Source organism: Hydra vulgaris, chromosome 15, assembly GCF_038396675.1.
Source record: "Hydra vulgaris chromosome 15, alternate assembly HydraT2T_AEP".
Classification (NCBI taxonomy): domain Eukaryota; kingdom Metazoa; phylum Cnidaria; class Hydrozoa; order Anthoathecata; family Hydridae; genus Hydra; species Hydra vulgaris.
Genome location: NC_088934.1, coordinates 12184523 through 12196305, shown reverse-complemented (window position 1 = coordinate 12196305; position 11783 = coordinate 12184523). Strand labels below are relative to the sequence as shown.

The 11783-nt window shown below is 26.0% G+C and overlaps 1 protein-coding gene across 3 annotated transcripts in view; it reads right to left on the bottom strand.

Moving 5' to 3' along the window:
- Positions 1-640: 640 nt before the first annotated feature.
- LOC136091396 (carbonic anhydrase 2-like) overlaps positions 641-11783 on the bottom strand; it is a 73635-nt gene continuing 62492 nt past the window's right edge. For all 3 annotated transcript variants that reach the window (XM_065818906.1, XM_065818908.1, XM_065818907.1), the window contains exons 6-9: positions 7895-7987; positions 7606-7681; positions 7056-7216; positions 641-1240 (exon numbers count right to left, since the gene is read on the bottom strand). In XM_065818906.1, coding sequence (XP_065674978.1) covers positions 917-1240; positions 7056-7216; positions 7606-7681; positions 7895-7987 — 654 coding nt within the window. In that variant the 3' untranslated portion in view covers positions 641-916. The remainder of the gene's footprint in view (positions 1241-7055; positions 7217-7605; positions 7682-7894; positions 7988-11783) is intronic.

Here is an 11783-nt window from a genome sequence, read left to right as displayed (position 1 = left end):
AAAGGATAAAAAGTTCAATAACACATAGTGAAGTAAAAAATGTTTTTCATTAACGTCAAATTAGAGGACAAAGAAAACAAAAAAAGGGTTAAAAATAAGCAAAATGAGGAAAACACCTATAAAGGAGAACTATTTCAAAGTTTTTTTTAAAGCTGTTTTCATTACATTTAGTTTTTTTAGTTTGGATATGGTATTATTTTATATAGATGTTGTATAAATTTCCATTATAAAAGCACCTTTTAAATTGATTTTTTAGGCTTAGAATTGAAAACCTTTTAGAAGTTTAACAGAACTCAGAAATGTGATGGTTCCGGTTCTATTATAACTTTTGAGCTAATTTTTCATAAAACGCCCATATTAGATTGCTATAATAAACTAAATATTTAATAAACCAAAAGATTGAATAAAATCTTTTGCATTGTGATAAGGTACTCTAAAGTTTATTTTTATATTAAAAATATAGTTGGCTTTTATAGCTTCCTCAGTTTCATTTTGAATAAAAATTTTATATACCGCACTAAGAAAAATCGCATAAAACAAATCGCATAGATAAAAATAACATGAGTAAAGATTGCTCACAAACAGGTTTGAGAGTACATTATTTAATTTTTATTTAATATGCGCAAGTAATTGAAAAGACTTTATTTTTTTATTGAATTATTATTTTATTGAACTTTGAACAAGATTTTTAACATAAAGTTTAACATTTAATACAAGTTAATTTTACTTCGCCACGCCCGAGTTAATTTTACTTTGCTACGCCCTTTGTTCGTCGGTTTTAAAAGGTATATAACTAATCAGATAATATACTACTATAGATGTTATATTATCATATTAGAACTTTAATTAAAATTCTAAACTAAAAATGTATACTTTTGATAACCATTATAAAACTTAATTAAAAACAAAATATTCATTAAAAACAATCAATAGCTAATATAAAGCACGATAAAAAAAGATTTGATGCAGTTCTTGTTAAGAAAGCTGAGCTTTTGATAGTTTTGCATAAAGTAGTTGTATTCTGGGTAGTTTCAAGAATAGGAGGTAAATAAGATATTGAGTTATTTCCAGATGTAAGGTTCTTGTTAAAAAAATTAGAGGTAGGGTAATTGAGAACACTCGTGTACACTTTTCTTCCATTTATGGGCTGAGTAGGTCGGTCAGTGTTTGTTAAATTTTCAAACCAAACAGAATTGCTACTGTTATGTAAGCGGCCTTTCAGCAATCGAAAAGAAAGCAGCTATAAGATATAAAAAAAATGTTCATATAATGTTAGTTTGACTAAAAAACTAATACCTGAATTAAAATGAAACAAAATAGAAAAAAAAAATTAAAACTACTTCAAATTAAAATCTAAATATTATAGAGATAATTATAAATATTGTGAAAGGCAACAAAGTGTATTCACAAACAGCATTTTGCAAGACTTTTTCCAGCTTATTAATAATATAACTTTAATAAATATTTAAAATACTTATTCATAAGGTAATAAGAAGTCATTAGGTTGCAAAATACTGGATTCAGTAATTGAGCACATTACACTTAATAGACATTTTATGCGTGTGCGTCTAAAACCCAATTTTGATACTTATGCAAACTGTATAAAAAGCTGGAGGCCCATGAAATTATAAAAGTTTCGCAACATCCTTTGTGTTATTTATATACATGTGTCTAAAATTTAATAAACAAAATTACTTCCTAAGTTTAAACTTATTATCTTTTTGAGGTGTTAAAATTCTTCAAATAAGTACAGGGAAGAGCAGATAAAAAATTATTCACTGTTCAGCCTGAGCTGAACAAAACTGAACGAGTTGATACAATAACCGGATCATTGGAAAGTCCACAGGAGACATCCCTATTGAAGACAGAACTATTCCAAAGAGTACTTTGCAGGGATTATGATTTGGGCTGAGATATACTCTGGTGAATCTAAAACTCCATTAATTAAATAATGACCAACTGAGAAGACTATATTGCTTTTTATTGGGAATATTTTCTTTACTCGTCCTAAATAAAAATTAAAAGCAAAAGCAATGGAACTTTTAACAGGATTCTGTTTCAGCCAATCAAACAATGAAAATTCTCAATTTTATTTAAAATGAAATTCCTCATGTTTGAACACGAGTTATGTAGTCACCCTTATCGCCTAACCTTAACCCAATGGACTTTTTCATTCGGTCAGTAAGAGAAATATATGAAGTCAAGGAAAATCTAATGAAATATGGAGGTCCTTAAAGAAGTATTGACTAAGTAAGTCTTTTCATTAAAATGTGGTTATTTTGAACAAAATTAGTTTTTTAACACTGCTCTGTGTTCAGTTTATATAAAATTAAATGATTTTCAACATAATATTGACCCTCTATTTTTTTACATTTTTTAATTTGTCTCTACGTTTTGCGCGCCCCAGTACAGACAATCAACGTAATAAATTTTTTTTATTTAACATACTAAAACTCCCATTTTTGTTAAAACGCACTTTATCCTTTTGATTACACTTTAATGTAATCACAAAGTGTAACCCCAGGAATATAGTGGTTAAAGTGGTAAGGGATAAAAATTGATCTGGAAATTGAACAGGTTTTGATAAACTTACTAAAAGGTGGAGGTGGAGAGGTTGGTAAAGGTTTGACAAAATTGTGTTGAATGCTAAGAAAAAACAATACATTGATGCGTAGAGGTAAGTGATGCACTAGGCACACCAATGTCTACGCATAAGTCTTTTAATAAACACAAAGAAATGCATCCATAAAGAATGCAACGTGATTATGACAATTTTAGACGCGTTATAAAATTTGCGCAAAAATCAATATTGAAATTGTTTATACTTCCGTATCCTATTTTACATTTGTTCATACTTACGTATTACCAAGACCATTAACATTAAAAACATTAAAAAGGATGAATAATTTAGTATTATCAATTTAATAATACATCAATTTTTTCCAATATTTACAACTTGACATATTCGTTTTTTGACGATTATATGTTGTCTGCTAAAGATAGCACCCACCATATGCGGTTTGATAAGATATCATAAGCTGTAAAAACCATTTATCTCAATATATGCCCTGAAGCAAGAAGTATCTTCCTAACTTATTATAAAAATAAAAAAAAATTTGTAAGACGTTGCAAACCAATTCTTTTAAATTTGATTATTTTTTCAGTGTTGCATACACAACTATTGTAGAGATAACTCTAAAGATTAAAAACGTCGAGTCTGTGTGCATCAAATGACATAAAACATCATTATCTGATGATAATGTTTTATGTCATTCGATGCACCATGTACCAGAACCCAACCTCGAGTTTTTTTCTTTTTTTAACATTTACACAAAATAATGCTACAGATCAAAGAGTTTATTCTAAAACTCTAAATGTTGACAATACATGTGATGAACTCTTTTAGTTCGTATTTTGCTTTCACAGGAACTGACACGATATCAGCACACCATAACTTCGATACCTTCACTTGAACTGTCACAATATCAGCAACCCATAACTTTGGAAAAACTATAGTTTTTACAAAGTTGCAGAACTAAATTAAAATAATATCTACGGCAAACTTGTTCTATCTAAAATTAATATTATTGACGAAGCAGGTGTTTGGTCTTTTGAGTTGTTTTAATCATCTAGTCTCAATAAACAACAGATCACCTGATTTGCTGTTAATTGAGACTAAAGTCGCATCTGATTGTGTAAATATTGATCCTATCATATTTCCACCAACAACAAGAGCCGCATATTATCTTAGAATTAGGGTTTCTCTTCAAACTAAAGTATGAATAAATTCTAGTGATATTAATTTAGATTCATTAGACTGGGGATGGCTGTTTATTTGTCATATTATACACAGTTTTTATTAACACACTTTTAGTTCAACTTATTATCTTCTTTGTTACATCTATAAAAAAATTATTTTCGGAAATTAAAAATTATTTTTATTTCATGTAATCTGTTAATAAGCTTTTCTTATATTCTTTAAATGATCGCGTTTGATTAATATGATTTTTATTTTGAATTTAATTCTACTTTCAGTTAATGGATAGTAAAATTTTTTTTTTTCAGTTACCAGCTAACTTTCACGAAGAAAATGTTCACAAAGAAAATTGTTTATGCAAGCAAAAGTAAATTTATTTTTTTATAAGAATACAGAAACTATGAGTCTAATTTCGGTCTATATATAATTTGAACTTCTACCTTCTTTAATTTGGATTTTTTATTTTTAACTTTAAGAAGTCATTATTTGGTTTCTTTAATTCTTTTTATCTCAAGTTATCTTGACTCCTCAATTGATTTTTAATCTATTTTTTGTTATATTCGAGTTCGACTGATTTTTGTTAAGTATCAATCGCTTATTTCCTTCAATTAGATTCCTTTCTCTTTTTGTCTAAATTTTGTATTTAATTTAACCAGAAATCGAGAAAAATATGAGAAATTTTTTACCATTATTATTTTTGGCCTGAAGTTTATTTAAAATAAAAAAATCTCATTTCCACTAAACTTTGTCGAATTTTTTCCCGGGCTTAATCAAAAAATTCTTATTAAAGTATTTTATAACAGTAAAAAATAGACTTATATAGAGGAAAGGGGGGTAATTAGTACCGCTGTGCAATTCGTACCAGCGTCATTGTTCTGCTTCTGATTCGTTGAAATTGACGGAAACACAATAAAATCAAGCCAGCAGATGAAATATGTATACTGACCAAAAAATGGCGGAATCGAACGTTAAAGAAAGGAGGTAAGTCTGTTTCCCTTTTTTTACACTATTTGATGTAATAATTACACTGTCCTACTAGTCGCACCTTGCAGGCGTGGGTATACGTAACTTATTTATATTTTTTTATGGTGTTAGGCCATCCATTCTTCTTCATTAACAAATACATTTTTTTCCGATTCACTTTGCCCATTAAAACACTGAAGTAGAAAACTATGTTTAGTCATAGTCGGGTAAATCGTACCTGTGATGGTGGGGTAAATCATACCTGTGATACTAATTACCCTAACCTCTAAATATAACAAAGGGCAGCGTTGGTACTGCTTCATGTGTGATGAGGACATTGAGGGGGATATGATCCAGTGTTTAATTTGTGGAGCATGAGTACATGTTACATGCTCATCATCTGAGTCTCAAAATGGGTCACATGATAGTTATATATGTGAATTATGTCAGTAAATATATTTTACAAGTGTAGAATGAACCAGTTATTGTTTTATTTATTACTTATTATTAGTGCTGAGCTTTTTTTTCTTTATACCCTTTGGTACTTATTAGCCTCGCTAGTGGTACTATTTGAACCTTCTTGTGGGTAATTAGTACCACCTTGTTTATTTTTAGTTTTTATTAGTGTGCTCTTTATTTTAATATTTACATCTTGAAATTATGATTGTTTGTTTTAGTTTCATCAATGCTTGCTTCTATCTAAAAATAAATTTTTTCCTACATTTAGTTTTATTTTTATTAATTTTTTTCCTTAGAGGGTACTATTTAGCCCCCTTTCCCCAACTTTTGACTAAAAGTTTTAACTAAAAGTTTTAACTAAAAGTTTTAACTAAAAGTTTTAACTAAAAGTTTTATCTAAAAGTTTTAACTAAAAGTTTTATCTAAAAGTTTTAAGAAAAAGTTTTAACTAAAAGTTTTAACTAAAAGTTTTAACTAAAAGTTTTAACTAAAAGTTTTAACTAAAAGTTTTAACTAAAAGTTTTAACTAAAAGTTTTAACTAAAAGTTTTAACTAAAAGTTTTAACTAAAAGTTTTAACTAAAAGTTTTAACTAAAAGTTTTAACTAAAAGTTTTAACTAAAAGTTTTAACTAAAAGTTTTAACTAAAAGTTTTAACTAAAAGTTTTAACTAAAAGTTTTAACTAAAAGTTTTAACTAAAAGTTTTAACTAAAAGTTTTAACTAAAAGTTTTAACTAAAAGTTTTAACTAAAAGTTTTAACTAAAAGTTTTAACTAAAAGTTTTAACTAAAAGTTTTAACTAAAAGTTTTAACTAAAAGTTTTAACTAAAAGTTTTAACTAAAAGTTTTAACTAAAAGTTTTAACTAAAAGTTTTAACTAAAAGTTTTAACTAAAAGTTTTATCTAAAAGTTTTAACTAAAAGTTTTATCTAAAAGTTTTAAGAAAAAGTTTTAACTAAAAGTTTTAACTAAAAGTTTTAACTAAAAGTTTTAACTAAAAGTTTTAACTAAAAGTTTTAACTAAAAGTTTTAACTAAAAGTTTTAACTAAAAGTTTTAACTAAAAGTTTTAACTAAAAGTTTTAACTAAAAGTTTTAACTAAAAGTTTTAACTAAAAGTTTTAACTAAAAGTTTTAACTAAAAGTTTTAACTAAAAGTTTTAACTAAAAGTTTTAACTAAAAGTTTTAACTAAAAGTTTTAATTAAAAGTTTAAACTAAAAGTTTTAACTAAAAGTTTTTAACTTTTAAGTAAAAGTTTTTTATAGATATAAAAGTTTTTATAGTTATAAAAGTGTTTCATAGTTATAAAAGTTTTTTATAGTTATAAAAGTTAGATAAATAGCATTAGGAATAACAAAATTATAATTATAAATTTATTTTGAAAAACTTTGGTTTACCTTAAAAAAGTTTATTAAAACAACAATAATAAAAAAAACAACAAAAAAAACAAACACCAAGTTAAGTATAAACACCAAGTATAAATTTGGTTAACTTGTTCAATTTTACTGTTTTTTGCAAAAAAAACTATTATCCTTGCTATGAAGCCGTTATTTACTATTACAAAACTATATATACTATATTTACTATAAAAAATATTATCAAAGCCAAATTTTACTCGACTGAAGTGTGTCAAATACCCAACTAGCTGACTAAATTCGTTAAAAAACCAACTATAACTTTTATACTATTATTTATTTTATTACTATTATTCTAAGTTTTTTAACAAAATTCATAACTATAAAACGCACACACTCCTTTTCCGCCCGTAAAATCGCCTCTGACTTAAACTAAAAGCAATTGAGTTGTAAAACTTAAAAACAAATTTATTGAGCTGTAAAACTTAAAAAAGAATTTTTTCATATATTGTTTTATAACCTGATTCGATGAAATACTGATCATTTTGTGATTAACAATCCACATAACAGATTCAGTACATTCTGGTGAAGTTAAAGATCCTTCATAGTGATAATAACTTCCTGTTGAATTTTCTGATACAAATGATGAAAGTGGCAAAGGATTAATGTAAGTTTTATTTTCTAAAAAAATAGAAATATTTATTTATATAAAAGCTCAGTGTTGTAGTTAACAGCTTGCAAATTTAGTTTGAAGCTATTATTTAATACTGTTCTTGATCCCTGTTAATAGATTGTATTAAAACTCAGCTGCTGAAAAGCCTAATAGTTTAATAAATTGACAATATGTTTTTTCACTAATAATGAAAATTTGAGGAAATAACATTTTTTATTTTTGTTTTTGTTTTCATTTTATTTTTCTAAAGCTCATCTGTGGCAAAAGTCGCGTTTTTGACGGAACTTCTCTTTCTTTAAAAATTCAGTTATGACGGTTTATGTGTGTTTTTTAATTAAATGCAAAATAATAGGTGAAAGCAAATATATAAAAATGATGAAGCAATAATTAACTTTACCAGCATTAATTATTTTATCTATACTTTTGAATACGTCTTGAAGTGGGGTATTGGATGTCTCACTTGAGTTGCTTGTCTGAAAAAAAAAAGTTACATTTAATATAAAAAAAAAATTACATCTTTACTTCAAATAAATTAAAATCGTTTAACAGTTTGGGGTAAGCAAGTTTTTCTGAATTAAATCAGATTGTCAAAGTTTTTAGTTTTTACACACTACACACTTTCTATTTTAATTTTAGATATAGAAAAGAAAAATCATAAATTTAATCTAAAACAAAATTTTAAAGACCTGAAAAACACTGCTCCAAACAAGTATTCCATCGCTGTAGTTAAGAGCACTGTTAAAATCTCCATAATCCTTTAAGTAGTGAACGATGTGTACCTATATTCAGTTTAAATCTCGATAAGAATTATGTAGTGAACAATATATGCCTATATTCAATTATAAAGAGATGACTTAAGTTATTTTCAAATTTTTTTAATTTTTTTGGTGTTCTATGGTAGGTTGTAGTAATAGTTGTTAAAGTTTTTTTGTAAACGCGAAATTTAACTTCCATCTACTCGTTTTCTGATAAAAATTAAAAACATTAAAAATATATAAAATTAAAAAACAATCTTTATAATTTTTTTTAAAATAATCTTTTATAACCTTATAAAGGTTTAGCCGTTTTTAAAAGTATAAGATAGAAAAATTTAAGTTAACATCTCTGTCATAACTCAAATTATAACGTCATTGTTAGAAACCTACATTATTGTTGACTGTCTTTACAACTTCAGAATTGTACTTTCAATTATTTATGAGTGTTTTTTTATAATGGTACAGTGATATGATAGCTTAATAAATGTTTCAGTTTCTTTAGAATTAATCATGGGAAAAGTAAGTAATCTTCCCCCTTGTGAATAGTAAGTAATGTTCCCCCTCGAATGTGATCCTGCACAAGAAAAAGTAGCTTTTCTTTTGCAGGATCACATCCAAAGAAATATTGCTAAAACTGTAAAAGTTCTACAGGCTACATTCAAGAATATAATTTAAAAACTCAAATTGATGGTCGAATTGGAATCACAGAGAACAAACCGTTGTTTTCTAAAAAGTATAACAAGTGTCAGGGATATCAAAAAATCAAAAAAAGTGTTGAAGAGAATTGTAAGATATCAGCAGGGTAATGAAAATTCGTTTTGAAAGACCAAGATATCAACAATTCAATTTAATTTTTGAAAAAGAGAAATGCTGATCTAGGATTCAAGTTAAAAAACTACTGAAGAAACCATAGCAAAGAAAACACGGAAGAAACCAAACCTCATCAACGATCAAATAACGTTTTGTTTGAGCTTAGAATCACTCTGCTCTTTTTCAAGATGAATTGAATAAAGTAAATTTTCTTTTCTTTTTTCTAGACATTTACACAATTCATATTTTAGTATTAAAAGTCTATAAAAGTTGGTTTTGCAATAATTGATATCTTACCCAAATTAATTTTACCACTTTATTGAAAAGTAATTAAATATAATAACGATTTACTTTGTTCAGGCTGTATTCAGCGATGAATCTACTTTTGAGACTTTGGAAGATAAAAATAGTTTGCGCCCCGCGGGCCAAGTGAACAAGAAATTTCCAAGTAATGGAAACAATTTAAAACCAAGATAATATTTTTTTTCCTACACCAGGATTATTATGTATTTGAAGTTAAGCATGAAACAATATTTATAAACAATATGAAATTTCATGATAACTATCAGAAAAAATACTACTTTCGATTAGTTTTAAAATATTTAAAAAACACTCCAAAATATTTGTAGTTGCTTATAACTCTATATATAAGTAAAAAATATCTATTAGTTTAAATATGTATTTTTGTGAACTAAGTTTGCGAACTAAAAAACCGGTTAAAGTAGAAGTATACAACTTATTTTATTATAAATATTTATTTCATTCAATATAAAAATTTTATTTACCAACTTGACAAGGAAATTTGATGAGGGTCTTATGCGCTTTACATATATTTTTACATATTACAAATTCAGAGGCAAAGCTTCTAGAAGATTATAAAGATCTTACCACGAAGTCCTTTACAATGTTTTCCGTTAAAAAAACTTGCAGAATTGCAATGGCTTTATAAAATTCGCAAAATTTCAATGTTTTTATGAACAATAATAAAAAAGCAGTCATAAATAGATAAAGATGTTTTTTTTGAAAAATAATTTCTTTATTTTAACTTTCAAATATGAAAAATCTATTTTTGTAGAGAAGTCGAAGTTAGGAAAAAAAAGTTTATTCATACAAATCATCATAACATCCAAAATACATCGTATTCATTTCGGCAAAAAGGAGCATTACAATTGTGGTCAACAGGTAATTTATACTTGTTTTTGGTTTTAGATAATAATTTTATAAAAATATTGAAATATGCGTTGGGATTATTCATTTTTACCGATTAAATATAAAGCATAAAATATTTGAAAAAATTAATTAGATAAATATTAAATGCTTCAATATCAGTAAGAAGTGGTGCAGAGTGCGTAAAATGGTTGCAAAGGTTTATTGGATGAGTTGCAATTAAGCGAGTTACTGATGTTAATAAAAAGAGTTCAGCTTTATTTTTTTGAGCGCTTATAATGGTTACGTAGTTTATAAAGTGAGTAAATGAAAAGTACGAATGTGTTGACGGTCGTTTCTTTAATATTTTTCCCGTTTTATATAGAATACTGATGCATTTAGCAACTTTAGTGGATGAATTGTTAATGTTATGTTTCCAAGTTAAATTTTTATTAATGAAGACTACAAGAGTCATCAATGTAGACCACTAGAGATATTTGGCTTTTGATTATTCAGCAGTGGCTAGTTGTCTGGTTCCAAAAAGTAAGATCTGATTGTATAACTTGAAATAACTGTTAGAAATATTCATATAATTTAGCTCTGATTTGCTTCAAAGTTGATCTAAATTTGTTTTTCTTTCACTAAACCAATTAAAATAGAACTAAAGATGCTATTATGACTTTTTTTTCAACTAAAGTCTTACCCTTATAGTGTCAATTTCAGCTATATAAAGTTTTTTTTAAACTGTAACCCTTCTTTTTACAATCTTTTTCTGAGGAAACGCAAAACGGTTTAATAAGGCTTCTTCTTGATCTCTCTAAATTTTGCTTTAACTAAGGCATTGTTATTGCCTATAAAGATGCGCTTTTACTATCTTTTAAAGGGTTATTATTATATGTTAAAAATACAAACAAAACGAACAAAGTATCGTTTCTGCTGCTAGGTATGCACGTATTTATAATCAAAAGCTTGATATTTTATAATACTAATTGATATATATATATATATATATATATATATATATATATATATATATATATATATATATATATATATATATATATATATATATATATATATATATATATATAATTGATAAAAAACATCATGTTCGTTTATATATTGTTTTATTATTTAATAGTGATAATTCGGCTTACATAGAATAAGGCGAATTATCACTATTAAATATACCATTATCAAACTAAAAAATAAAATTTTGAAATAATTTTTTTTTAGGTATGAAATAATTTTTAAAAAAGTGATGTTTATGATTATGTTTTTATGTTACTTATATAAACATTAGTGCTATCTATTTTCAATTCGGGGCGTAGTGATAAGGCAAATATTGTCTTCTTTTAGTCCCGCTCATGAAAATTTTATTTATATAAAGCGGCATTGTATCCTCTTTTTAATGACTAAATAAAATTAAATACATAATTAAATGAAAATAAATTATTTTAAACAATTATAAGTATCACATTGGAAATAAAAAGCTGTTCCACCAGAAGGATAAAAACTGCATCGAATACTAGTAAAACTCCAATTTTTTAGCTGCTATTTAGAGTCATGGCTAGGCTCCTCTACAAAAAAAAGTAAAAAAAAGCAATAACATTTTTAATGCAAAAAATTCGGGCTTCGGAAGTTGTTTAACACTTCCGAAGCCCGAATTTTATTATAAAACACAAAACTTATAACAATTTGTCGAACCCTTAATGTGAAACTATTTAACAGCAGCATATCGTGTGAAGAAATATATTTCTCTAATGTTGCTTATTTTATAGTTATATGCGAATATGTTAATGTTTGTATTTAGAGTACATATTTCAAGGTTAATTATTTATAAAGTATAAATTGTTCATTATTT